General features: G+C 42.9%; 1 protein-coding gene across 3 annotated transcripts in view; it reads left to right on the top strand.

The window, feature by feature from the left end:
* ITPR2 (inositol 1,4,5-trisphosphate receptor type 2) overlaps positions 1–26,407 on the top strand; it is a 336,580-nt gene that overhangs the window by 107,945 nt on the left and 202,228 nt on the right. For all 3 annotated transcript variants that reach the window (XM_065418887.1, XM_065418895.1, XM_065418878.1), the window contains 11 exons: positions 2,478–2,629; positions 3,885–3,984; positions 4,143–4,303; positions 6,795–6,936; positions 7,699–7,860; positions 8,858–9,030; positions 11,148–11,267; positions 11,373–11,558; positions 12,466–12,717; positions 13,640–13,784; positions 15,968–16,118. In XM_065418887.1, the coding sequence (XP_065274959.1) occupies positions 2,478–2,629; positions 3,885–3,984; positions 4,143–4,303; positions 6,795–6,936; positions 7,699–7,860; positions 8,858–9,030; positions 11,148–11,267; positions 11,373–11,558; positions 12,466–12,717; positions 13,640–13,784; positions 15,968–16,118 (1,744 nt within the window). The remainder of the gene's footprint in view (positions 1–2,477; positions 2,630–3,884; positions 3,985–4,142; positions 4,304–6,794; positions 6,937–7,698; positions 7,861–8,857; positions 9,031–11,147; positions 11,268–11,372; positions 11,559–12,465; positions 12,718–13,639; positions 13,785–15,967; positions 16,119–26,407) is intronic.

The raw sequence follows: 26,407 nt of genomic DNA, 5'->3' as shown, positions 1-26,407 counted from the left end.
AATCGAGTGCAGATCGCTCTCCAGTTGACCCCTGTACTCTATCCCCGACGAGAAGAGTAAGGTAAATCAACAGGAGAGTTTCCCCCTGCGGTGTAGACCCTGCAGTAACTCGACCTACGGTACATTGACTCCAGCTACGTTATTCACATAGCTGGAGTTGCATAGCATAGGTCGACTTACCGCGGTAGTGTAGACATAGCCTAAGATCCACCCTTTTCCTTTTTCTCCAGAGACCTAAAACTCTGGTCCAGGTTCTTGTAATGAAGACATAAAATGACTATAATCTCTTCCTCCCTACCCTCCTTACCACCCACATCACCTCCCTCCAATCCATTCAAAACAGAGATGCTGAGATCATCTTCCTTACCTGCCCCTCTGACCATATCACTACCCTCTCTGCATCCATCTTTGTCTCCCTCTTCTCACTGCATCTAGATCAAGCTTCATGTCCTCACCTTGAAGGCCCTTCACAATTCTGCCCCTCCCTACCTGTCCACTTGTCTTTCATTCCAGTGAAGGTCACTTCATTCACTTATTTGCCAATTTCTCACACGTACAAACAAATAAAATGCCTTCTTCCATGCTGCCCCTTTTGCACGAAATGCCCTTTCTGCACTGATCGATAAAACTGACAACACAATAGGCACTGGATGCCCTGGAAGAAAGTGCAGCTACAGGAGGATTTCTGCTTCTCTCCCTTGTTTAAAGCAATGGGATGTAGTGTTAGTATTTTCAGGCTTGATAGAAGAAGTGAATATTGTGCAAGGATTTGAAAAGTTTCTTCTCCACTGGGCTATGAAGGGGAACTAGTTTTATCAGATCTGGTGAAATTCATTGCTAATTGTGATGGGTAATCAACAGGCAGTATCAGTAATCAAAGCACTACCCTGATTCTCTCTTGCTGTATAGGTCTTATCAAACAGCTAATACAAAGCAAGTGTATCCTTTTTATATTGCTTAGCACATTCCTTGGTTAGTGACACACTAGAAATCACGTTAATCACATTTCAGATCTCCACTGTCTGATTCTCTTCTTTGACATCCTTGGCTCTCCTCTTTTTCTCTCTTCCACACCATATATTTTGTGTGCCTGATGTGCCAGGAATTGTTAATCTGAAACTGATTGCAAATCTTTGGTAATATATATAATTTAAAGGCCTGATCCTGCAGCCCTAACAGAAGGAGTAACTGTTACACAGACCAGAAGTCCCATTGACTTCAATGGGGCTACATATGTGAATATGGATTACTCCTTTCAGAAAGGGTTTGCAGGGTCAAGCCCTGGGAATTTAGCATTTTGGGCCACATTTACAAAGATGCAGATAGGCATGTAGTGGGTTTTAGGTGTCTAACTCTCATAGGTTAAAAAACTGGGCATGTGTAGTCTTGAGAAAAGACTGAGGGGGCCTGATAAGTCTTCAGATATGTTAAGAACTGTTATAAAGAGGAGTGGAACCTCCGTGGCCACTGACTGTAGGACAGGGAGAAGTAGTAATGGGCCTCATCTGCTGCAAAGGCGATTCCGGTTAGATATTAGGGAAAACTTTCTAACTGTAAGGGTAGTTAAGCTCTGGAATAGGTTACTAGGGGAGGTTGTGCAAATCCCAGCATTGGAGGTTTTAAGACAGTGGTCCCCAAAGTTTTACCTCGTGCCCTCTCCCTTACTCCTGTCCGTGTCCCCTCCCCCTGGGGCCAGGAGTGGGGCTGTGGCTCCGGGATGGGGGGACGCAGACAGGGGTAAGGGGGCTGGGGCTGGGAGCCAGGGGCGCAGGGCAGGCGTGGGGCTGGCAGCCGGGGCCCTGCCCATTGATTCTAGGCCCTGTTTCTGTTAGATGAGCTCCCTCAATTCCATGGACATCAGTAGGATTTGGGAACACACAGCACCAGGCAGGATCCAGCCCCTAATATGCTGGCAGTTTACGCTGAGAATTTTAATAGGGTCCAGCTGGCTGGCTGTACCACTGCCACTCCATGCAGTGTCAGGTTGATTTTGAATGGAGCAGCTGCCTTGGCCACTCTCATTTATCAGGTGCTATGATTATGACCACTAATGGGAAAAGAAAATGGACTCTTAAAACGGCAATTGAACTAATCTTTCTTTCTCTTTACATTTTGATTTTCATCCATTCTTTGCTTTTATCTTTGGCCCCCTCCAAACTAGTGCAGTGTAATTACATCTGATGGGAGACCAGGGTCTGCAACTACAGCAGGTTTTTGAAGTGCTGGTGTCAAGTAATAATGTACGTGGTACTATAGTCTCTCTGCAGTGTGTGACCTGCTCCTGTTATAATGACTTTCTGAGACGCTATGTCCACAGGGCAGATTGCATCCTCTGTGTTACATGCTCCAAAGCTGGCCCTAACACATCCTCACTGGAATGTAAAAGTAAAATTCAAATGTATTACTTGTCCACAAGGTAATTGGAGAATTTATAATAGGGCCCAGTGCAAGCAAAAACCCTTGTGCCTAATCAACAGAGAGACGGCGACCTTCCTGCTTCAAAGAAGAAACGGCAAGCAGGGGAGAAGATTATGTATACTTTGGTCTCTGTACCACATGGAAATGACATCGCATCTCTCTTTGAACTGGATGCCACCACTCTTCAGAGAGCTGATTGCCTGGTTCCAAGGTAAAAAAAAAATAAAATAAAAAAAAAAAATGCTGCATTGATAAGGTTTCTCTCTAGCATTATACTGGTGAGTAAAGCAGAAAAATCAAACATATGCTAGTGTTGTTCCTCAGTTGAAATTGAGGAGCCTTCCCAGATAAACAAGAGATGTATAAAACATGATCCTGCTGCTGTGACTAGATAAAATAATTATAAGGATAAAACAAGTAAGACTTAAAGGGAGACTGTCAAGATATAAAAACAGTGGTGCAAATGTTGCACAGGTGTAATTGAGAGCAGAACTGGGCCCAGTATGCTGCTTGAAAAAAACGTACCATTAATAAATCTGAGAATCATTCCCAGTAAATAATTTATGCAATGAATTTTGCTTTGTTTTCTGTGCATGCACTGCCCATGACACAGCATGGTTTCTTGGAATGTATTTGTTGTTCAAATTCATTGAACAAATAGTTTTTGAGGTTTTTACTGCAGAAATTAATTGTGAATATTTGAAATTTGAACAGTATTGCTTAATTGCGATTGGTCAGATAAGTCATAAGGGTTTTTTTTCTGTTCCATGATTGAACGTTCAGTCACTTGGGGGACAAATTCTCCTGTGTGTCAATTTAAAATTTGGTTTCTGGTAATATTTGTGTATGCAACTTTGAAATTTGTTTTCTGTGCTCCTTTTTCCTAGCACAATTCACTTGCATGAATATTCACAGACTGTGAACATGAAAAGGGAGACTGAAAACTTGGCCAAAGTGAATTAATGTAAAAAAGTAGAATGAATAGTCACTGAAAAATGTTTGCATTAATTGCCCATCTCTAGTTTCTAACAACACCACAAATTGAAAGAATTAAAAAAATCTAATTCATGCTGTTTGTGCACTTGATTCTCAGTTTGACTGATATTATAAGTGCTTATTCATGTAAGCAAACTTATCGAAGTCAAGCTTACTCACATGAGCAAAGGTTTTCAGGATCGAGCTATTAGACTGTGACTATTAATGTGTTGCCGTTCTTTGAGGGTCACAACTCTGCAGAGGACTGTTCAAATAAAAGAAAAAACATGTTTTCATACTTCGTTGAAATTCACAGAAGTATTTCTGTTCACACTAGATTTTAAAACCTTCCCCTCATCATCTTTTCCTTAAATAAAACTTTACTCGTGGTCTCTCCGTCCTATTGTCTCAAAACATTCTACAGAACAACGAAGTGTGTCGCTTCCATCACTTTTTCTCCAGACCTGTTGTTTTACTGTGTTTGTCTTTAGGAACTCTTATGTTCGGTTGAGACACCTATGCACTAATACTTGGGTGACCAGTACTAGTATTCCTATAGATACAGAAGAAGAGAGGCCAGTGATGTTGAAGGTAAATATTGATACAAGTGTGCTAACTTTCCAAACTCATTCCTATAATTGTCTGTGAATGACTTAACTTCCCTACATATAAAGATATATAATAATTCAGAGGAAGATAGAGGATTGCTCACCAAAATTAAACTCTGTTGAAAAAACACACTATTTCAGATTGGGACTTGCCAAACAAAAGAAGACAAGGAAGCTTTTGCCATCGTATCGGTTCCTCTGTCTGAGGTCAGAGACTTGGATTTTGCCAATGATGCCAACAAAGTTTTAGCATCCACTGTTAAAAAGCTGGAGAATGGAACAATAACACAAAATGAAAGGAGGTCAGTAATGGGTTTTTTTTTTTCAGATCACTTTCATATAAAATGAATATGTATGGTATCCAAACACCACAGTAATGGACACACTAGTAAAATCTAGATAGATCGGTAGGAAGGAAGGTGGTTAGGGTGCTAGCCTGGGGCTTGAGACTGGCTGTGCCACAGGCTCCCTTGATGACCTTGGACAAGTCACTTAATCTCTCCTGTGGCTCACTTCTCCGTCGGTGTAGGCACTGCCCTACCTCACAGGAGTGTTGTGAAGATGAAGGCATTGAAGATTGTGAAGTGCTCAGATACTATGGTAATGGGGGGGCGGGACTTAAAATGATCTAAAATAGATAAGGAGAAATAATGTGAGTTTCAAGATTTACCTAGATTATAGAGCAAACTTTAAACTGTTTGCATTCTGTAACATCTGCATCCAGTGAGCCTGATTCTCGTTTACATTAAGGACCTTTACCCCACTCTGGCAGTGTAATTTACACCCCCTTTACGCTGCCAGAATGGTAAATGAGTGTAAATGAGAATGTGGCTCAACATCAACTCCTCTCCCTTCTATCTATAACCCCCTGTCCTCTTTGTCCCTCCTACTTTCCATAGTCTCTTCTAAAGGCTGTTCATAGAGGGTCTGCCCTTTGCATTCATCCATACGTCAACTTCAGTGCTACTGGAGTGTCTGCTCTTTACACCCTCCCAGGAATTAAGAGACTTCGTTGCACGTTGCTGCCAAATACATCATACTGCTGGGGGTGTAGTATGTTAGTTATTTTCAACGCTCCATGGAAAAATTAAATATTAGACAGTATCTCTGTGCACTGTTTAATTTGTAACTTTCATTCACAGCTTTTTATTGAAAATGTTAATTTTTTTGGTGATAAAATTAAGCTTCTGTCGACTATTGAATCAAGAGGTTTTTGTCAATAATAAATGGAACAGAAGGTTCAAGAGTAGATAGATAGATAGGATAAATCTATTTATCTATCTAACATGGCATGCTATAATGGCCTAGGCATTGGTAGTTAACCCTAAAGAGCTGACAGGCCACTTCATCACTGACTAGAGCCGGAGAAGCACAAAGTAATTAATTGGGGTGTAATGTAACAACAGTGCGTCTCACTATTAGCCTTGTGACCGTGAAACATTGAGATTCAGCATCATCCGGTAGTGGGGCTATTGCTGTGATATAATGCTGAAAATATTTCATAGTGCTTTCTGGACGCTGGCATTATTTGTGTGTCTCTGTGATTTCCTGGGGAAGAGTAGTAGTCCTCATTCTTCCCTTCCCTGTCCCTTTCTGGCTTATAAAGGTAGGGATCCTGCCAGTACCAAACAAGTTGCTCAGCCCTACATCTGCACCCTTCACCTTTTGCTGCTTGGGCAGCACTCGTGTACTGTGAGCCTTGTTCTGCTCAGACCAGGTTCCAAACAGGTTGATGTACTCCAGGAGATCTGCATATGGGCTGAGATTTTCAAAGCGGGCTAGGAGATTTAGCACATGGTTCCTCTTGAGAGTAATAGAAGTTGTGTGTTTAAATTCCCTAGTCTGTTCTTTTTTTAAATCTCAGCTGAATATCCACATGCCTCTAGACCCTATAGTTTAGAAACCTGGGTGTAGGATATATGTACTAGGCCAAATTCATCGGACACTTTGGAGGTCTGTGGGTTTAGCTGCAGGCACAATTTAGCCCACTCCTTGTTGAAAGCTTTTATTTTTCTTTCCTCTGCTTTCCCTATGAGCTGGTCACAAACACCCAAGGTTTAGTTACTGAGCCCACATGGGATCTTCTTGGCTTTTTGCACAGCTGCTCCTGGAAAGCCTGTAGCCCTTCTCAGGGATGTTTGTTAAAGTGGGGTCTGTTGTCCATTTGAAATTCAAAGTTCCATCTATATATGTTCTGCCATATACATGTACAACTTACTGTTGCCGTCTGCCTCCTCCAGGATGGAGAAGCCATTTTCTAGTATTAGAAGTACCCCTGCCCTTTTGGTGCTCTTTACCATCACCCTTTCCCTTTAGCAGGGAATGCAAGACGTGGTCTTTTGCAAATCCACCTTCAATACCTCCTTGGCTAGTAGGTGTACAGAATAGGAGGTGGATGCTTGCATGCTCTTCGCCTGCATGCAGTGCTTTCTATCTAAAGTGGCCAGCATTAGTGGTTACCTGAAAAACTAAGCTGCATATGAAAACATCTTGCTGCTGTCGCTGGTGTATTTGTGTAGATTACTTGTTTCTGGATACTGTCCATCAGTTCAACTTGCTTCCTGTTTTGTTGTGGTTCTTTAATGCTTTGGTAAACATCCTTGTGATGGATTTAAGCCTCTGCTGATCCAAAGTCTTGAATCCTTAAGCACATATCAGGCTGGGCTTTGCAGTGGTTGAGGTTCTGTTGTGCCACAGAAAGCCTGTTCTAAAATGTATGGATTTTTTTTTTTTTTTTTAATGAATCCTAGCAAGTGTTGAACTGTATAGTAAGGATTTCTCTACTCGTTCTAGGTTTGTAACCAAGCTGTTAGAAGATCTCATTTTCTTTGTTGCTGATGTGCCTAATAATGGGCAGGAAGTTTTGGATGTGTTGATCACCAAGCCAAACCGGGAAAGACAAAAATTAATGAGGGAACAAAATATATTGGCTCAGGTATGTTTTGGATATTAGCAGTTTATATATGTACATATGGGGGAGCTCCTGAAGGAAGATGGTTGTTTAATTAACGAGGCTACATAGTCCTTTGTTAACATCCACTTGGGATTTCTAGGTGTTATTAGCCGCACAGGGCTCACCGATTGTTGTCTAAATGAAAAAAGGAAACATTTGATGAGGGAACAATTGAATATAAATGGCTATATTCTGTTCTGAGCTACGCCTGTGCAACTCCACTGCATTCTATGGCTATAAGAGAGAGTAAAGTCTTGCCCAAGGATGATAAAGTTGAAACAAATTTCCTACTCTAGTCCCCAGTACTGTAAATGACTCCACATCTGGTGAACCTCTGCATTCTCATGGAGCTGGAAGGACCCTAGTTCATGCTAAGATCTGTGCACTTGTGAATCAGACTTAATATTCTTTTAAAGTAGCTTCTTGAATAAACAATGGTGAAGAGGCTGGAAAAGAGGAATAACAGAATTGTCCTCCCCTTTGACTGTAAATTTATCCACATTTTTTCTGCACGATGTCGGTGAGTAGTTCGATGGGACAATGTCACTGTTTTAATGTCTGAGATTGTCGTCCCCCCGCCCATCACATTCAGTCCTATGTAGATGGCAAGAGTGGTGCCCTATTTCTTACCTGGCTTAAGGTACTCCTGCGACATTTAGTGTAAATATGAATAGAAATGGCCAACTACAGTCATACAGAAATCTCGGTTTTGTTCTCACCCTCAGTGATTTTAATTCTGAACAGATATTTGGGATCCTCAAAGCTCCTTTTAAGGACAAAGGAGGAGAGGGATCGATGCTGAGACTTGAAGATCTAGGAGACCAGAGATATGCTCCATACAAATACATGTTAAGGCTATGTTACAGAGTCATCAGACATTCCCAGCAGGACTATAGGAAAAACCAGGTCAGTTGTAGCCAAGATATTTTCCCCAAAATTGTTACAGAATTGTATACTCTAGGTCTAACCCTGTGCTCTGTACTTGTATTTGGAATCCCGTTGTATTCCAATGAAACCACTCTTGTAAGAAGGGGTTGGTGGACTGGGCTCTGTGTGCATTAGTATATAGCAAATCAATCATTAAAGCATTGACTTCTCATGCTGAACAATGGTATTTTTGTTTAGGAATTTTTATGAGACCAGTGAACAGCTTTGAAATGTTATGGTTTCATTTCCTGGGCACATGCTCCATACCATTTCTTCCTCTTTATAAGCTCCACAGGTTCAAACATGAGAATGGGACTCCCAGTTTGTGGGTCTCTGCTGTATCACTAAAATTATGCTCTTGGATGTCAGACTAGAAAGTGGGAGAGTTGCATGGATTTTTGAATTCTTCTCACTGCCAGATTTTTGAAGCAAAGAGTAATAGTGGTCTCGGAAGCAGGACAGATTCAGTCAAGCTGCCCAACCTACCACCGCAGGGTGCCCTTTATGAGTGGGAGAAAGTTCAAACCCACTTGGTCCAATATTTTTATGAACTAGAGTGGAGAATGAGTCAACCCAAGGACTTTGCTGGCATGGAGGACTCAAGATAGTGTTGAAATGCTGTGTATGACTTCTATGGTTCCTTTCTAGAGCCTTTGAAAATATTTCTTGCCTCTAAAAACAAGAAGAAGACTTCTTCAAAATAATGTAAATCCCAAATTTTCCTTTTATTTTTTGTGCATTTGGAGCTGGGGGAGGGGATTGTAGAAGACTCAGAAGTGTTGGCCACCCCTAAGACAACTAATTTTTTCTTGGCGTACATTATTCAGTGATCCCAGATTTACTTCACTTCATGCCACTAGTAAGAGATGTGGTTTTGAGTATCAGTTGGAAGGATCAATTGAGCTGATCCTAAAAGAAAGATACTGCTTCTTACAGGCTGTTGTACATGTCATCCTGAGGCTTTTTTATTTTTCAGGAATATATTGCCAAGAACTTCTGCATCATGCAGTCCCAGATTGGTTATGATATTCTGGCAGAAGACACCATCACAGCTTTGTTGCACAACAACAGAAAACTACTTGAGAAACACATCACCTCTAAAGAAATAGAGACATTTGTTAACTTACTCAGGAGGAATCGAGAGCCAAGGTTTGAAGTAGCCCACATACCTTTCTTCTGTATTGATAATCTTTTATTCTTGTAACAGCTGTGAATCTGCCTTCTATTTGCTTAAATTTTTCTTAGCCCTGGCAGAGGAAAAATAAAATAAACCCACATTGTGTATAAATTGTTACACTAGAGAGAGCAGAAATCCCTGCAACTCTCTTGGTTTCACCACTGCTTCCTGTCCGAGTGTAAAATAAATGGAGTGTCTAATGAAAAAAGTAACTTATTTTCCAAATAAGACGTCCAAATGTAAATATACAGTAATAATGTAAATGTATGAAGTCCATGTACTGAGGGCCAAATTACTTTTATGGGAGCTATTTATAGTACCGCTGGGGGCTGTTGCATTGCATCACTGTAATTACTTTGCATATATCTGCAGCCATATCACCTGAAGCTGTGATCTCATCACATCCCCCAAGCTAAGCAGTGTTGGGCTTGGTCAAAATTAGAAGAGGAGGCCATATTGGTACTCCAGTTCCCTGGTTCGTTGTTAGAAGGGAACTGTGCCTTGTAAAGGGTCCTATTGACCTTGTTTATTTAAGATCTCTCGTCACTTTTTGCAAGAGGAAGGATCTTAATTTGATTGGCTGAATTTATTATTTGAATGCAAAACCTTCAGTTGGGCTTATACCTTAGGTGCAAAAACAATTCAAAGTTTAAAAACACACCTGACAAAACAGTTCAGGATGACCCACTGTTAGCAGTTGGGTCCTGCCCCACAGCATTGACTCATGTGGAAAGTCCCATACACTTCCATGGCCTGGTTTGCATGAGATGAGGTATGCAGAACTGAGCTCCACAACACACACACTCACTCTCTCTCACTCTCACACTCTCAGCATACAATCAGGGTATGTACTTCCCACCTGCCAAGCCTAAGTAATTACTTTCTGCCTACTCACATTTCCACCGCATTTTCAATCAGATGCAGTGTTTTTTTTGTTTTGTTTTGTTTTAATTTTTGCTATAAACTGTTATGTAATGTTGCTATGCACTGTTACTTCCATCTTAGCAAGTAGCAGGTAATTAACTTCATTTTAATGGTGGAGTAACTGGTTCCTGAATATGATGTACTGTTGTATTTAGACCTTTCATTCAAAAATACTTTATGAACACAAACATTCTAGAGTTCAGAAAGCTTTTGGTAATGAAAGTGTAACCCAGGGGTAGTCAATTTATTTTTTGTCAAGATCCACTTTTCTTGGTCAAGGTATAGTCAAAGTCCAGACTCCAGAAAAAATAATAATTGTAATAATAAGTAAATAAAAAGATTTTGGGGTCTGTTCAAAAGCATCTAGCAGACTGGATTTGGTCCACAGTCTGCTTATTGACTACCCCAGTGTAACCTATGGTAACGCAATGTGGCAATCTCTCCCCCTTTAGTGGCTAGACTACATAGAGAGTTTTATGAACCGGCTACTCGCTTCAGGCTAATGGGCCTGGTCCGGGTGGCAGAGGCTCATGTTTTCAGATAGAGGTCTTGGGTTCATTCCCTGATCCTCACTAAGTGACTGTGGGGCAGAAAGCATTTAAAGTTGCCTTAAACAGGTAGTTGTGGATTACTGCAGCATAGGGGATTCCTTGGATGGCATAAACACAGCTCCACCTGTTTTGTCAGTCACTCCCCCATCCTTGGTATTTAGATTAGGGGACAGTAAGTGGCGGGTGCACCAGGGTGGGTAGGTGGTCCACTGCGCACAGCACTCCTCTTGATCCTGGGCCAGTGATGAAGTCCTTAGTGGAGTAACCCCACTGGCACATCTCAGAGCATCCTTTAGGCTGCTGTAAATTACAATAGGGGCTGTTTGGGTCACCTTTGCCTCACTCGCCCTGAGCTGCAGGGATTGAGAGCTCAGCACAGCTCAGGATTGATCTCAAGATTGATCTTCAGCGGTTAGAGGTTGTAATAATATGAATAAACAATGATCAAGATTTGAATACAGCCTGTATTTAGATAACTCTAGCACTATGGGCTCCCTTGTGGCGAATATTTCAGAGATGGGCATTCTAGAAAAACCGAAGATAGATAGGTAAACAGATTTCCTTTGTGATGCTTCTGTGTAATATTTTGTTAAATTTGCTTTTTTCCTGTCCAGATTCTTGGATTATCTATCAGACCTGTGCGTTTCTAACACAACTGCCATACCGGTAACTCAGGAACTGATCTGTAAATTTATGCTGAGTCCAGGAAATGCTGACATCCTCATCCAAACCAAGTAAGCAGCTGTAACTGAAACATACTTGTCATTGTTACCTTACCTTTCTTGCCACATTGGTAACAGGGTTTATGTGTAGCTACAGTATGCGTTATTTATTTGAAGGCTGGTTTCAATGCAAATAGACAATCCCTTGGAATGCTCCATCATCCCAGAGGATATTGATGAGGAGGAGGTCTGGCTCTACTGGATTGACAGCAATAAGGAACCACATGGCAAAGCTATCAGGCATCTGGCCCAGGAGGCTAAGGAAGGCACAAAGTCTGATTTAGAAGTCCTTACCTATTACAGGTAAAACAATTTTTTTTACTATTCAGGGAACCTGATGCTACTCCTATTGAAATCAATTCGGGGGGAGGGATAGCTCAGTGGTTTGAGCATTGGCCTGCTAAACCCAGGGTTGTGAGCTCAATCCTTGAGGGGGCCACTTAGGGATCTGGGGCAAAATCAGTACTTGGTCCTGCTAGTGAAGGCAGGGGGCTGGACTTGATGACTTTTCAGGGTCCCATCCAGTTCTATGAGATAGGTATATCTCCATATATTATATTATATTATTAATTGTCATTGTGTGAAATTGGAGCAAGGTCAGATCTATGGTCTGTTCAGAAACTGGAACTAAGTTTGTTTAAAAAAAAAAAAAAAAAAAAAAGGAAGGATCACAATTTATTCAGTATTTTCCAAAGAGTGTTGAGGCTTTGATGCATCCCTGTGCTCTCAAAATGCTGTGGTTTTGGCTCCTCCCTTTTCTAGCAAGTGGGATTACACAACAGCTACTTCAGTATACTCCTGCAGACAAGGTGTGCTCTGAGCTGTTGTCCAGAAGCACAGAGAAATGAGCACCATCAGCACTTCCCGGTCCCCGCCACTGGAAGGCAGGGGCATGAAACAAAATCTTAAATGTATTGAAAGTGAATAGTTCAAGGGTTTTATCCCACAACCGCTGTTCTGCGTGTGGGACTTTCTTTGAACTCCAGTGTGAGTTGGGCATAAAATTCAATGGGGATAGGAGCCTAATACTAGTGTTTGTAATGGCAAGTCAGCTTCTTTGCTAACAAAGGGGCTGTATTATTTTCATTATGTTATATTGGAATGGCATAGATCAGGCTCCTGAGAATATATTCTCAGGTACGTTGCTCTGTGCCATTCAAAGAAATCTAAGGTACTACTGAAAGTGTACCATTATTTTTATTACCTTAAGGTACCAATTAAACCTCTTTGCAAGGATGTGCCTGGATCGTCAGTACCTAGCCATAAACCAGATTTCAACACAGCTCTCAGTAGACTTGATCCTACGATGTATGTCTGATGAAAGCCTCCCTTATGACCTCCGGGCTTCTTTTTGCCGTCTTATGCTGCACATGCATGTTGACAGAGATCCTCAGGAGTCCGTAGTACCCGTTAGATATGCCAGACTGTGGACTGAAATTCCTACCAAGATCACAATCCATGAGTAAGTTTAAAAAAAACAAAACACCCCAAAGCATTTTAAATGGCTCAAACCTACTCAGAGTAAAATTGTAAGTGGCTGTAATTTTAATGCAACACATGTGAACAGATATTTTGCTGCAGAACACAAACCATTAAGCACTATTAACCCTGGAGATTTAAAAGGGTCACTTTATTTGTAAGTGCGTTTTTTAAAATGCATTATGATAAGGGAGATGGAATGGCCTTTTCCTGGGAACTACAAAGCGTGAAGCCATTACATTCAGTTAAATATTACACCCTCACTAGGCTGAACCTTAGTTTTACAATTAGAGCTTTATTGTGGCTTTAAAGCCACAACCTACAGTCAGTTGAAGCAGTTCAGAGGCAGTAGCCTCAATCCAGGAAAGCGCTTAAGCACATGCTTCATTTTAAGTATGGGAGGAGCTCCATTGACTTCAATGGGAACTCTCACCTGCTTGATTGCTTTGATGCACTGGGGCCTTTGTGTAGGAGGCAGGCACAGTAGTTCTGGGGGGCACGAGCCACAGTGCAGCAAATACTGCTGCATTCTTTCACAGGGTGCAGTGTCTGCTCCCCCTCCTTACCAGCTCATTTCTTTTTTTTTGGGGGGGGGGGGAGGTGGATTGTGCAAAAAGGGGAGTTGATCATGGATTTAACTTCTTACCGTCTTTTCTACTATCACCACTGTTATTGAATCCCGTAGACTGGTGCCACAAGTGGAGGGAAGATTTGTTTGCATCCTTTGCCTGCCACCCTGGTGCACACAAGCAGGACTAACTGCAATCTAGCTCTTTTCTGTACAAATAAGGTTAAAATAAGGTTTAAGCATCATGAATAGTTGGGGGATTTGGTTATTTTTTACATTACAGCTCATCGTATCCATGGAAGAGGTTACTTTTGCTTCTCTCTGTTTTGCCTAGTAGGTATGATTCTTTCACAGACTCCTCGAGAAATGACATGAAGAGGAAATTTGCTTTGACCATGGAATTTGTAGAAGAGTACTTGAAAGAAGTTGTAAATCAGCCATTTCCTTTTGGGGACAAAGAGAAAAACAAACTTACATTTGAGGTACTTTTCAGTTAGCTTTGTCACAATTTATTGTACCCCTTGAATCAAACAATGAAGCAGTAGAGCATAACTGTTAGCTGTATTAACCAGGTTTTCTTTTGAAAAGAAAAGTTTAAGAACATATTTGATTATACAGTAGAACAGGGGTTTGGACCCCTCAGGGGGTCGCGAGGTTATTATATGGGGAGGTCGCGATCAGTCAGACTCCACCTCAAACCCTGCTTTGCCTCCAGCATTTATAATGGTGTTAAATATATAAAAATGTGTTTTTAATTTATAAGGGGTGGAAGGCATGCTCAGAGGCTTGCTATGTGAAAGGGGTCACCGGTACAAAAGTTTGAGAACCACTGCGAGTAGAACCTCCCGAGTTATGAACACCTCAGGAATGGAGGTTGTTCGTAACTCTGAAATGTTTGCAACTCTGAACAAAACATTATGGTTGTTCTTTCAAAGGTTTACAACTGAAAATTGATTTAATGCAACTTTGAAACATTACTATGCAGAAGAAAAATGCTGTTTTTAACAATCTTAATTTAAATCAGTGGTTCTCAAACTTGTGTACTGGTGTCCCCTTTCACATAGCAAACCGCTGAATGTGACCCCCCCTTAAATATATAAAAAAGTGTTTTTAATTTATAATACCATTATAAATGCTAGAGGCAAAGCGGGGTTTGGGGTGGAGGCTGACAGCTCGTGACCCCCCATGTAATAACCTCGTGACCCCCCCGAGGGGTCCTGACCCCCAGTTTGAGAACCCCTGATTTAAATGAAACAAGCACCGAAACTGTTTCCGTACCTTGTCAAATCTCTTTTTAAAAAAACTTTCCAGCATGCTTCCAGTTCCAAATGAGATGTGTGGTTGATTCATAACTCTGAGGTTCTACTGTAGAATGTTCTTTAAGAAATATCTTAATACCCACTTCCTTAATTCCACTCTTTTTGCTTCCCACTTTTGTTTTATACTGTAGTGTTGCTGTGTGCTGTTAAACAGCTGCAGTTCCTCACCACACCAGAGGTGGCTGCATTTCAGTAGCAAATGAAGTGATTTGTGTGTGGGAGAGGTGTATACATACACTCTGTGTTAGTTAAGAGGTTTGAGATCCTTGGTGAAAGCAGTGGCGTAGCCAGCTTCTAAGAGGAGGGGGAGCAAACCTAAAAAAGGTACCCCCCTTGACTCCTTCTCTGGCCACACCCCCCTTGGCTCCTCCGGCCGCTCCACGCCCCCCCCCCCCCCTTGGCTGGCTCCTCCGCCCGCACCGCCCCTCCCCCCCCCATGGCTCCTCTGGCCCTGCCGGCCCCCCCCCTTGCTCCTCCGGACGCGGCTGCCGGCCCGCAGCCAGCCTGCGCCCCCCCCCCTCCGGTTGCGGCTGCCGGGCCGCCAGCCTGCGCGCCCCTCCTCGCTCCTCCGGCCTGCAGCCAGCCTGCGCCCGCTCCTCCAGCCACGGCTGCCAGCCCGCAGCCAGCCTGCGCCCCCCTGCTCTTCCGGCCGCTTTTGGAAAGGCGCCGCTTTTGCAAAGTATGCTGAGGGGAAGCGGCTGCTTCCTCTGCACCCCGCTAGCTATGCTACTGGGTGAAAGGTGCTGTATTCTGTGTCGGATGTGATAATAAAGGACGTGTATTGCACCACATAATCCTGTCCTTTATTACTGTCTAGCACACCTGACCGAAGAAAGGTTACGTAGGATTGAGTCTTCTAGAATCAAATTAAAGGACACTTACAGCAGCCCTAGCTTAAACTACCTCTGGCCATGCAGCACTGCCTTCACTCTACATTTACCTTACCACAGTCTGACTGCTGTTTCAAGATGCTTCTTCGCTGCAGCTGTTGCCATCTGGAACAGCCTTCTGGCATCTCTCTGCCTCATAGACTTTCCTTCTCATTTCTTTTCTCAGATGGAACTATATCTCCCCCCAGCTCTGCCTAAACCTCATGCTGTTTTCTCTCCTGCTTTCATTTAACCAAGTAATTGCATTATCTAACTCTGAAAAGCATTTGACAATTAGGGGCCTGGTCCTGAGCCCATCAATGGAAAGACTCCCATTGAATTCATTGGGCCTTGAATCAGGCCCATAGTCTGTGTGAAAGACAAAAGGACAGGACAAAATATAACTGTATTGTACAGTTCAACACCACTAATGTTGTAGAGGTTGTCTTCATCATGATGGTTTTTCTTTTCCTGCAGGTGGTGCATCTGGCTCGAAATCTCATATACTTTGGCTTCTATAGTTTTAGTGAGCTGCTCAGACTGACCAGGACACTGCTGGCTATTCTAGATATTGTTCAGGGTCCTATGTCGTCATACTTCGAAAGACTAAGCAAATTTCAGGATGGAGGTGAGAAAAAGCAGTGAAAAGTTTTTATTAAAATGCATTATTCACTATTTGGGAAGGAAGCAATTTAAGCTATATGTCTTTGATCTGTCTGTACACCCATCCATCCAACTATGTGGACAGCATATGATTTCAGAACACATAAAAATGATCAATTTAAAAGAACTTTTAGACTGATTGACTGATACAGTGTCACATGGGATACTGAGGCCTGGTCTACATGGGGGAGGGGATCGATCTAAGTTACGCAACTTCAGCTATGTGAATAACATAGCTGAAGTTGACGTACTTAGACCTATTCACTGCGGTGTCTTCAGTGCGGTGTGTCAACTGCTGCTGCCCCCCCCGTCGACTCTGCCTGCACCTCTCGTGGAGTTGGAGTACAGGAGTTGACAGGAGCGCGCTCGGGGGTTGATTTATCGCGTCTAGTCTAGATTGCTGCCCGCCGATCCGGCGGGTAGTATAGACATACCCTGAGGCCTGGAACCTGATTTGGAACGGTCAGCTCCGAACAAGTGGAGGGAGTAGCAGATTTCTGGGTGTGGTGCAAGCAGTTGCGTGTTTATACCACAGGCATTTACCAGTCAATGAGGAAGATGCTTGTCCACTATTAAGTGAGGTGCTGGGCTGGCAGCTGTTAGTCATAGTATCATAGAAGGAGCAGATGGAAAAGCCCTATTAGCCATCCTGTCCGTCTTCCTGCTGATGCAGGATTGTTCCCTAGTGTACACTTCCTTGTATTTTGGCTAGGTCAGAATTTAAATGCCCTAAACAATGGGGCTTTCACACCTCCCTGAGGAAGAGTATTTCACAGCCTCACTGTCTGAGAGTTAAATTTTCCTGTTCTTAATTTTATTAGATTATTTGCACGGTCTGTGTCACCCCCTAAACAATTCCTCTTCCTCCTTGATGTTTATACTCTTCAAATATTTATAGACTGTTATCATGTTTCCCCCTTTTGTCATCTCTGAGCCAAGCAATACATATTTAGTTCTTTTAATCTTTCCTCAGTCTCTGGTGTTGCTCTTCTCTGAACTGCCTCCTATTTGTCAAAGTCTTTCACAGAATGCTGTGCTCTGTACACAACGCTATATTATAGGTGGAGTCACATCAGAACTTTACAGAAAGGGACTATTATCTGTGACTTGTGGCCGCAATTTGAATTGGCTGTTTTTGCTGACATGTCGCATTGCAAACTCACTTCTAGAAATGGCCCTAAGGAACAAAGTTTTTGTTTCTAGATCCAAACTTTCACAGAGTTTGCAGGAGCTGGGCACTCAGATCTGTGATTTTTAGGTCAGTCTGATCTCTATGCACGTCTGTAAAGCTGGGGTCCCACTCCACTCATTGTCTTTACTCACCACTATCACCCATGGCTCTGTTTCACCAATTCTGTTTTCTCCCCCCCATTGACTGTATGTGTTTCAGGCTACTCTGGAGGAAGGAAAGTTATTTATTAAGCACAGAGGGTCAGATTCTGCTCTGTTATGCTGATGTAAATCCAGAGCAAATCTGTGAAAACCCAGAGCTACCCCGATATAACTAAGATCAGAAAGTCAGGAGTTAGAGCAGTGAAAGATACGAATAAGATCTGTGGAAATAACACTGCATCTATGGGAATAACAGGTACTGATGATACATATATCAGGGAACTGGGACTATTTAGTCTGCAGAAGAGAAGAATGAGGGGGGATTTGATAGCTGCTTTCAACTACCTGAAAGGGGGTTCCAAAGAGGATGGATCTAGACTGTTCTCAGTGGTACCAGATGACAGAACAAGGAGTAATGGTCTCAAGATGCAGTGGGGGAGGTTTAGGTTGGATATTAGGAAAAACTTTTTCACTAGGAGGGTGGTGAAGCACTGGAATGGGTTACCTACGGAGGTGGTGGAATCTCCTTCCGTAGAGGTTTTTAAGGTCAGGCTTGACAAAGCCCTGGCTGGGATGATTTAGTTGGGGATTGGTCCTGCTTTGAGCAGGGGGTTGGACTAGATGACCTCCTGAGGTCTCTTCCAACCCTGATATTCTATGATTCTATGATATAGTACACTTCAGTATAGTGCTATTTAGAGAACAGTGAAAGTTGGTGGAGGAGATCAAACATAGGTGGGGTTTTTCCCCCCACACCTATTCCACTGAATTAAATCTATGCACAACACCTAGGCTGGTTCATTGGATGCAGCACTGTTCTGTAGTAATGTGTCACATGCCATTTCCTCCATCTTTATCTCCACTTTCTTCAGCAAGAGGGTGCTGGACAAAGTGTTTTGGTCCCTGTGGGTAGCCTCCACCTTTGTCTGTGCTGACCCTTTTTAGTTTCCTTCTTGGATGTAGTTGTTTCCACAGATGTAAGTCTGATGAGCACTGCAGATAGACTGTAGACATGTGCAGCTGTGGGTGTAACGGTGAACCTGTGTGTGTGGGACTAGCACTGCCTTGAAAAGGACTGACTTCTTAATGGTGTTTGTTGGGACATGACCCCTACTCTGCCCTCCCCTGCTAGTCAAGTGGCTAGGAATCCTGTCTCTTCTGAGAGAGTTCCTTGCCAGTTTGAGCTGGTGTCAGTCTGTTCTGCATCCTTAGGTGCATCCTGCAGGGTCATTTGGGTGTGCTGGCATGGCCTGGAGATTTGCAATAAAATCTTGCTGTGTAGAGAGAGTTGTTCTTAGGTTGGAATAGCTTGAGAGACTTTCTGGACATCCCACACAGCCATTTCTAGAAGATGAGAATGTGCATTTTCTCAGGTTGACCATGCCTTGCTTCCAGTGGGTGTCTGCCCCTTTTCTAACTTATGTAGCCACAAGAATATGAGCTGCACATTAGTCTCACTATTGATGTGCAGAGTGGTACTGAATGTGGAAAGGCCTTTACCCTTTGTGTAACCTGGCGTGCTCCCAGGCAGCTCTGCATTTCTCCCTTGGTCCTGTGGATGTACATGCTTTTGGCATGGACAAAATTAGGCCCTCAGGGTACATATATTGTGGGAATGCTTTCCGAGAGTGATTTATCACTGGCCATTGAGTATTCTCAAGGGCCATGTTCCAATAGATGCATCTCTGAAGATCTTAGTGCAGCAAAAAAGGAAAGTGCTTTTTTAAAAAAAAAACCCAAACCCAAACAATCATTGTTAACTTTAGCAAAGATTAAAATGAAAAAGGGAAAAGTAGAAAGCAGTTCCAGGTATTGTAGTTGTTGACATTCAAAAGACAGCTGGTGTGGCTGACATGTCAACTACTTATAACTTCTTCATAAGTTGGTTTCTTGCAGTAGCTTTCTGATGAATGAATGAATTGGATCCAGGTGCTAGGTCCTCAGCTGGTGTAAATTGTTGAGTTCATATCCTAAAACTCAGGATCAAAGAGTCACTAACTAGGTTGTGACATGATACTCTCTTCCTATGAATCGTGTCAGTAATATATCTTGAACATTAAGGAGTCCTTAAGTATGCATTGCAAAGACAGGAAGTAATGGCCCAGAAGCAGTGGAATAGCTGCTTTTTCTTTTTCTTTTTTCCACATGATTCTGTGTCTTAGTCAGAGACATGAACATCCCCACTTTTTCCATCCCAACCCTCTTTTCCCACCCTTAGAGGTCCATATAAGGAACAACCTCGGTCCTTGCAACCATGGAGGAACTGACAAAATTTCATCAAAGTCCATCAGTACAGCTTCCTGGTTGGCTAGAAGGATTGCTGTTGAGCACTTATTCCTCCTTTCTACGCCCAGTCTTAGGGCTTGTCTTCACCACCGGGGTAAGTCGACCTAGTTACGCCACTCCAGCTACGTGAATAACGTAGCTGGAGTCGACGTAGCTGAGGTTGACTTACTCTGGTGTCTTCACTGTGCTGCGTCGACGGGAGACGCTCTCTGGTCAACTTACCTTACTCCTCTTAGAGAGGTGGAGTATCGGGGGTCGACCGGAGAACCCGCTAAAATTGATGGCAGAGCGTCTTCACTAGACCCGCTAAATCGACACCCGCTGCATTGATTTCAGCAGCCAACAAGACAAGCCCTTATAGCTGTAGGATTGGTTTGATGCTATTGGGAGTCCTGCTTATGGAAGGGCTACTGGAAAAGGCCTATATGGGCTGAGCATGCAATCACCATGACACTCTCACTCCTTTTTACCCCAGGGAAAAGGAAACCATGGACCCTGTTCCCCATTACCCTGCACCTTGTGCAGCTATTTGCACCAATGTGAAAATGTGCTTTTCTGATTTAGTATTTTACAGCTACTTTGCACTGGTGACTTTGCAAGATGCAGGGCATCGGAGAATCAGGCCCCAAGAATTGAGCCGAGCCCTCCTGTAGAGAAGTGCTATCATGAGGCTAAACCACCAACAGGGTTATGTTGTGATTTATAACCTGAAGTAATTATTTTTAGGGGTTCCATTCCCCTTTATACATCTTCACTCTCTACCTGTTATAAAACTGAAGTGTCTGGATTCATCTGCCGGTTTTTATCTGTACCTGCCCTGCCTTTTAATTCTCACTTTGAATTTATAATACCCATTTCTTAACTTATTAAATAAAAAAAAGTCAGCATTACACTAGAAAACAGCCCAATCTGCATTTCCCGGCTATAGGAAGATGTGTTGGCAGCTTGACTTTAGAAAACACCACATTGATTTTTCAGTAAGCGTTTGATCATACATTAATAGTATATAAACATTTAAAGGATGGGTTGTTCCTTGCCCTTATTAACAGTGGAAGATCTCTGGTGCCAATAACAAGGGACAGAGACAATCCCAGATCCTAAGCTCATGGGAGTACAGGTACTGCTCCCTCTCTGCATCCAAGGGAGCTTACATCCCTCTCAAAGGGGCAGGGGGATTGCCATGACTCCCCCTCCACATGGAGCTGTACAGGGTTTGTGCAGTCTGTGCACCCACCATGCAGGCAGAGACGGGGTTTTGCTTTTGAGGCACGCTTTGTACCCCATGTTACCCCTAGGGATGTGTGCTTTGCACAACTCCTCGCTCAGGGCTATGCCTACCTGGACTGCAAAATTTGAGCCTTACGTTAATCCTTTTTAAAAAATACACGCTAAATATTAAAAACTAGATAAATAAAGGTCCCTTATGCAATTGTTAGGTTTTATTTTGGGGGGGCTAATCATTAGTTTTTGAGATCTTCAAAAGTTTTATTTAATCCACCCAGTCACTAATCATAAATGTCTAGGCTATGGCTGTAATGCCGTAAGAATGCATGGTTCGTAATTAAAGCTTAGAGCTTTTACTGTAGCACTAAACCCCAGCTGTGGCACAGCACTGAAATGCCAGCTTTGATACCTGAAACTGACAATTTAACAGCATAAATAAATTTATTTAAATTTTAACATTGTCTATAGGTCCAATCCTACAGCTCTAATGCAGTCAAAACTCCTGCAAGATAAGAGTACAGTGGGAGTTTGCCCTGGATTATAAATTCAGTCACTGCCTTATTGTACATTTACATTGCTTGATCTTAAATTGATTCTTCACTTGACGCAAGGTTTTGACAGTAACTACACCCAGTTGGAAACTGATTTGCGGGTCCTGTGATAGTAGGTTTTGAGAAGAGGTGTGACCAAATGGAAAAGGTGTACAGCTCTGATTTTTTTTTTTACCCTGTTGTAAATCCAAGGTGGAAACTCTAAATTAGATCCTATTTCATATTCATATCCTATTTGACTGTAGAGAAGAGTGGTTAGATTTTATCTCATTAATTAGTATTGATTTCTAAGAGGGACTGACTAGCCTAAGAATTTGATGATGACAGACAAAGCATGCCACCTCTGCATCACTCATCTGAATATGTCCTAGGTCAATAGGGAGAAGTTTTTCCCATCTGATCCCAAAAGACCTGGAGCAAAGAAAACAACGTAATTACTTATTACTGTTTGCTTTACCGTAGTGCACAGGAGCCCCCTCATGGACCAGGCCCCCGTTGTGCTAAGTGCTGTACAAACACAGTACAATAAATGGTCTTTGCACCAAAGAGCTTACAATCGAAGTATAAGAGGAGACGAGACTGATTCAGACAGACTGACAGGAGTGCAAGGAAGCAGCAAGACAGCACTGGTCAGTAGGAGAGGCTTTGGTGTCAGTGCAACAGTGGCCTAACCGGTGTCCAGTTTTTTGTAGGCATCGCAGCAGGAGGATAATGGGTTAGTTTTGCAGATGTTGGAGAGCTTTTCCTAGGCATGAGGGGCAGCATTGGAGAAAGCACAAAGGTGCTTGTTTGAAAATGTAACAGGTGACCAGTGGAGCCTGGCATCGTGGGCCAATCACAGTGTGTAAAGCAGCGGGAGAGCTCCACAGCCACTACTGCGTCCCTGAGACCTCAGCAGCCCTGGCTGCTTTTACACACCTTCCATGTGAAGGGTAATGGCTGGTGGATCTGTATGTGGTGGGTCCACTGGTACGCCCCTCACTCCTTTCCTCCACCCCTCCATGGCAGGGCACATAGACCCTGCATTTCCCCACCCCCCAGATACATCAAGATGAAGCAATGTAGAGAGCCCCTCTGACTAATATGGTGCTGGCTGCTCAGAAACCAAAGCAAATGAGCAGTATTAGAATAGAATAGAGGGGATTTGGACCCCACATACGGACTCCAGCAATCCTGCCTCGTCTCCTGCACCTGGGTGGCCTCTGCCATCGAGGAAAAAGGGGCTGGATTTCATCCAGGGCCTGTTGAATTGATTAGATGGTTTCTAAGTCTTGCATATATATCCATTAGCTGCTCCTTTTTATTGTTAACAAGTCTAAACATCATTTTGAGGCAGGCTTTGATTAGCAGCACTAACAAGACAGTTCCTACCTGTCAGACTGGAGAGATAATTTATCCCAACAGTTTAAAAAAAATGATTCAGCAGACTATTTGAGGATTAACTCTTGGGAAATTTGGGCAGGCTGATCACAGATTTCTATAATGCAGTAATTGCTACTTATTTGACTATTATTTGGACAAAAGAAAGCCAATACAAATGGGAGTTACCTCCCCTCCCGGTATGTTTGATTTTCTGGAGTGGAATATTTCTCTTTCATAATTGTTTTTTCTGCCACTAGGCCTGTGCCCCTATGTGATCCTAGAGCACCCTCCTTTTCCAGGGACCCCACACAGCATACATTTACCCATCTTACCAACTAGAAGGCCCACTGAGATTCCCATGACCCTTTATGACTTCAGGGTCAGCATGCTATGGCAGAGATTAAATTCCCTGCCTTCCCTCCTCCCCTGTTGAAAAGTTGAACTTTGGCAACACTTTCTGGTTTTCTGGTCCACGTAGTGGAAAAGGAGGTCCCACCACAAATGGCAGATCCTCACAAAAAGGGGAGAGTTGGTGGAGTTTCTTCGTAGCCAGAGTAGGTTGCTAGCAAACTGGAGGTGTTTGAGGTGTATGTGTTGTGAATATATGGAGGAGATCCAGTTTTATTGGGGAGTTGGGAGCTGAATGTGGCCTCACGTGTATTTTCAGATAGGGCCCCATGGAATGTAGAGCTGGCCCCACTCTCTCCCCTTTAACGTTATGTATTATATTTCTAATAGGCTATCCTGAGGTCAGCTAGTTATTGAGGGGTAAAGTATGGTTTAATGAAGAAATAAAGTGTGCTGTTCGTTTGTTTATGGTACGTTCTGAAGCCTTTATGAGCAAATTCTATGGAAAACCTGTAAAAATTAATACCTCTTTCACAAATGGAGCTATAAGACTTTATGTTCCTGGCAAATAATATATAGCTCAAAGGATTCGAAATAAAATGTGCTCCTTTAAGTATCAAAGTGGTGTTGTTATATGTCTCATAAATGGCTATAACTTTTCATGCACAAAAAATTAAATTACATGAAGAAATGCAGCCAGATCAACAAAGGCAAAGACATTTAGAGTTAAAGCTGCTATGGGGTTTTTAATTTATCTTATGGTAACTGGTCATTACAGCACATGTGGCTCTCTGCCAGAGGACCCCATAGTTCTGGCGACTGTTATATGCCCCAGGCTAGTTCTATATAAATAAAATTTAAAAAGCATACACTGAATCAGTATTAAGGGTCTCAGGAATCCACAAAAACAAGGGCATTTGGAGTTAACTCCTGTTCCAGCTGTAATTCACCTAATTGCAGAGGCACTTACTGGCTAAGGGCCCATTCTTGATGCTGGTTTGGGCCTCCTGTGAAGCACAGTCAGCCTTCAACTTCTGCCGCTGACTTCTGTGGAAGTTGTGGGCTCTTAGCAGTTCATGTGATCAGGACCAATGTAGGGAGGAGCTGCCTCTGCTGTGATCTTGGTTAGAGTGGGGAAACAGGCAATCCTTTGGAGTCATGGGTTCTAATATTCAAGTGATATCAGATATCCAGACCTCAGAATCTAATCTGATTATCCACCACAGCTCAATCACCTCCGGAACCCCCTTTTTCCTAGGCCCCAGGGGCTCCCTTTCTCCACCAGCCTTCATCTGTTGCAGGAGTGAGAGAGGAAACAGCTGAGACATTTAGGGATGCTGAGTGGCTGCTCCCCCCATCTTCAATCTTCAAGGGGCAGTGTCTTAGATCCTTCGGTCCTGAAAGAGGCTCTGGCAAGTGGGAGGAGGCCCAAGCCTTGATAGAAGAGGGACAGTAAAACCTCTAAGTGTTTAGTATCCCTCCCATGGTTCTGACAGAATCTCATGCACAATACCTAGGGAAGCTGGTGTCAGGCTGCAGCTGAGCAGCAGCCAGAGACTTTTTTCCATTCTAGGAATGGACCATCTGCCCCCTCTCTGAAGGAAAAAGGATCTTTTGGGCGGGGGTGTGTTCTGAGTTTTTTGGTATCTTTTGTGACTGTCAGACAACACCAGTTTTCAACCTTTTTTCATTTGTGGACCCCTACAAAATTTTGAATGGCGCTGCGGATCTCTTCAGAAATCTTAGACCTAATCTTAGGACCCCCAGGGGTCTGTGGACCACAGGTTGAAAACTACTGTCCTACAGAGAGAGAGTTTTCTGGGTAGGAATGGGTTAACCAAAAATGCAGAATATAAGTAATTTCAGGATGATATTCAGAAATATTTGGCCCCACAAACAGGGATGATATTTGGGCTCATTGGGAAGTTTATTATCCCGTTTACCCATCCTTTCCTCCCAGTCTGTCAGTTTGGGTGAGAGATGAGGTGCCTAAGCATGAATTTTCTAAGTAGCACATGCTGCCAGGTTCTTATCACACTGCAATGGGAGTGCAGATATCCAGAGGACATAAGCACCATGGCAATACAGAATATATTTGTAAGACCTCAATATGTTTGGCTGTACAGTACTCAGTAACAAAAATGCGTCCCGGTTTTCTGAGGTAAAAATGTTTCATAGAGAGTTTGGTGTTATGTGAGCAGTGCAGAGGCGTAGCGAGCGTCCTCCGACCGGAGGGGGCCCCGCAAGGAAGGGGGCCCCTAAAAGTGGCAAAATAAATACCGCATTCCAGTTTCTGCGTTGTAAGGGGCCCCGCCCAGACCGTTCGGAGGGGGCCATGTTCTTTGTTGCTACGGCCCTGGAGCAGTGTCACACAAAAATAAACAAATTTGTCTGCAAAACCACTCATTTGTCCTCCCTTTCTCTCCCCCCCCTTTTTTTTATAAATAAGATTGACCGATGTGTTGCCCTTTTACTGGACAGGTTAATGAGCAGTTGTCGAAGTGATTGGCCCAAGTGCATTTGTTCTCCATCTGATCATTAAGCACCAGATTTTAAAAAAGAATCCATCACCCAACAACTCCCATTTAGGCACCTAAATAAAGATTTCCAAAATTGTTCAGCACCCAGCAGCTCTGTGTTCTTACTGGGAATTCCTCGCTGCTGAAATCTGTCTGAAAACTTGGCTGTTTTTTAAAATGCCTTATTGAGAGCTGAACACTCTTGAATATTTCGCTCCAGCAGTGAGTGCTGGAGCACTTTTGAACCCTAGGAATCCAATCTTACTTGTTAATGGCCAAACTTCCATTGATTTTTATAGCAGTGGGAACAGGCTCAGTCCCTTTGTGACTGGTACAAGAATAGAAATATATAACTGGTAGTACTAGGTATTACATTTAACCATGTTTGATGTTTTGGATTGAGTCTTGTGTTCAGTCAATGATATTTCCGCAGAAAATATTTTCAGGCTATTTTTTTGTAAAGTATCCTCAACAGTTTTCTATTTGCTACCTTCTAAGGTTTAAAATAAACTAAGGGCCAAATAGTGATACCCTTCCTCATGTGGAATAGCATCTTTCGCCAGGAGTGGTTCCACTGATGTCCAGGGAGCTACTTGTGCAGCAAGAGTACTACTCACTCTGAGTAAGGGCAT

The sequence above is a fragment of the Emys orbicularis genome, chromosome 1 (assembly GCF_028017835.1).
Source record: "Emys orbicularis isolate rEmyOrb1 chromosome 1, rEmyOrb1.hap1, whole genome shotgun sequence".
NCBI lineage: Eukaryota > Metazoa > Chordata > Testudines > Emydidae > Emys > Emys orbicularis.
This window is presented reverse-complemented; position numbering and strand designations above follow the sequence as displayed.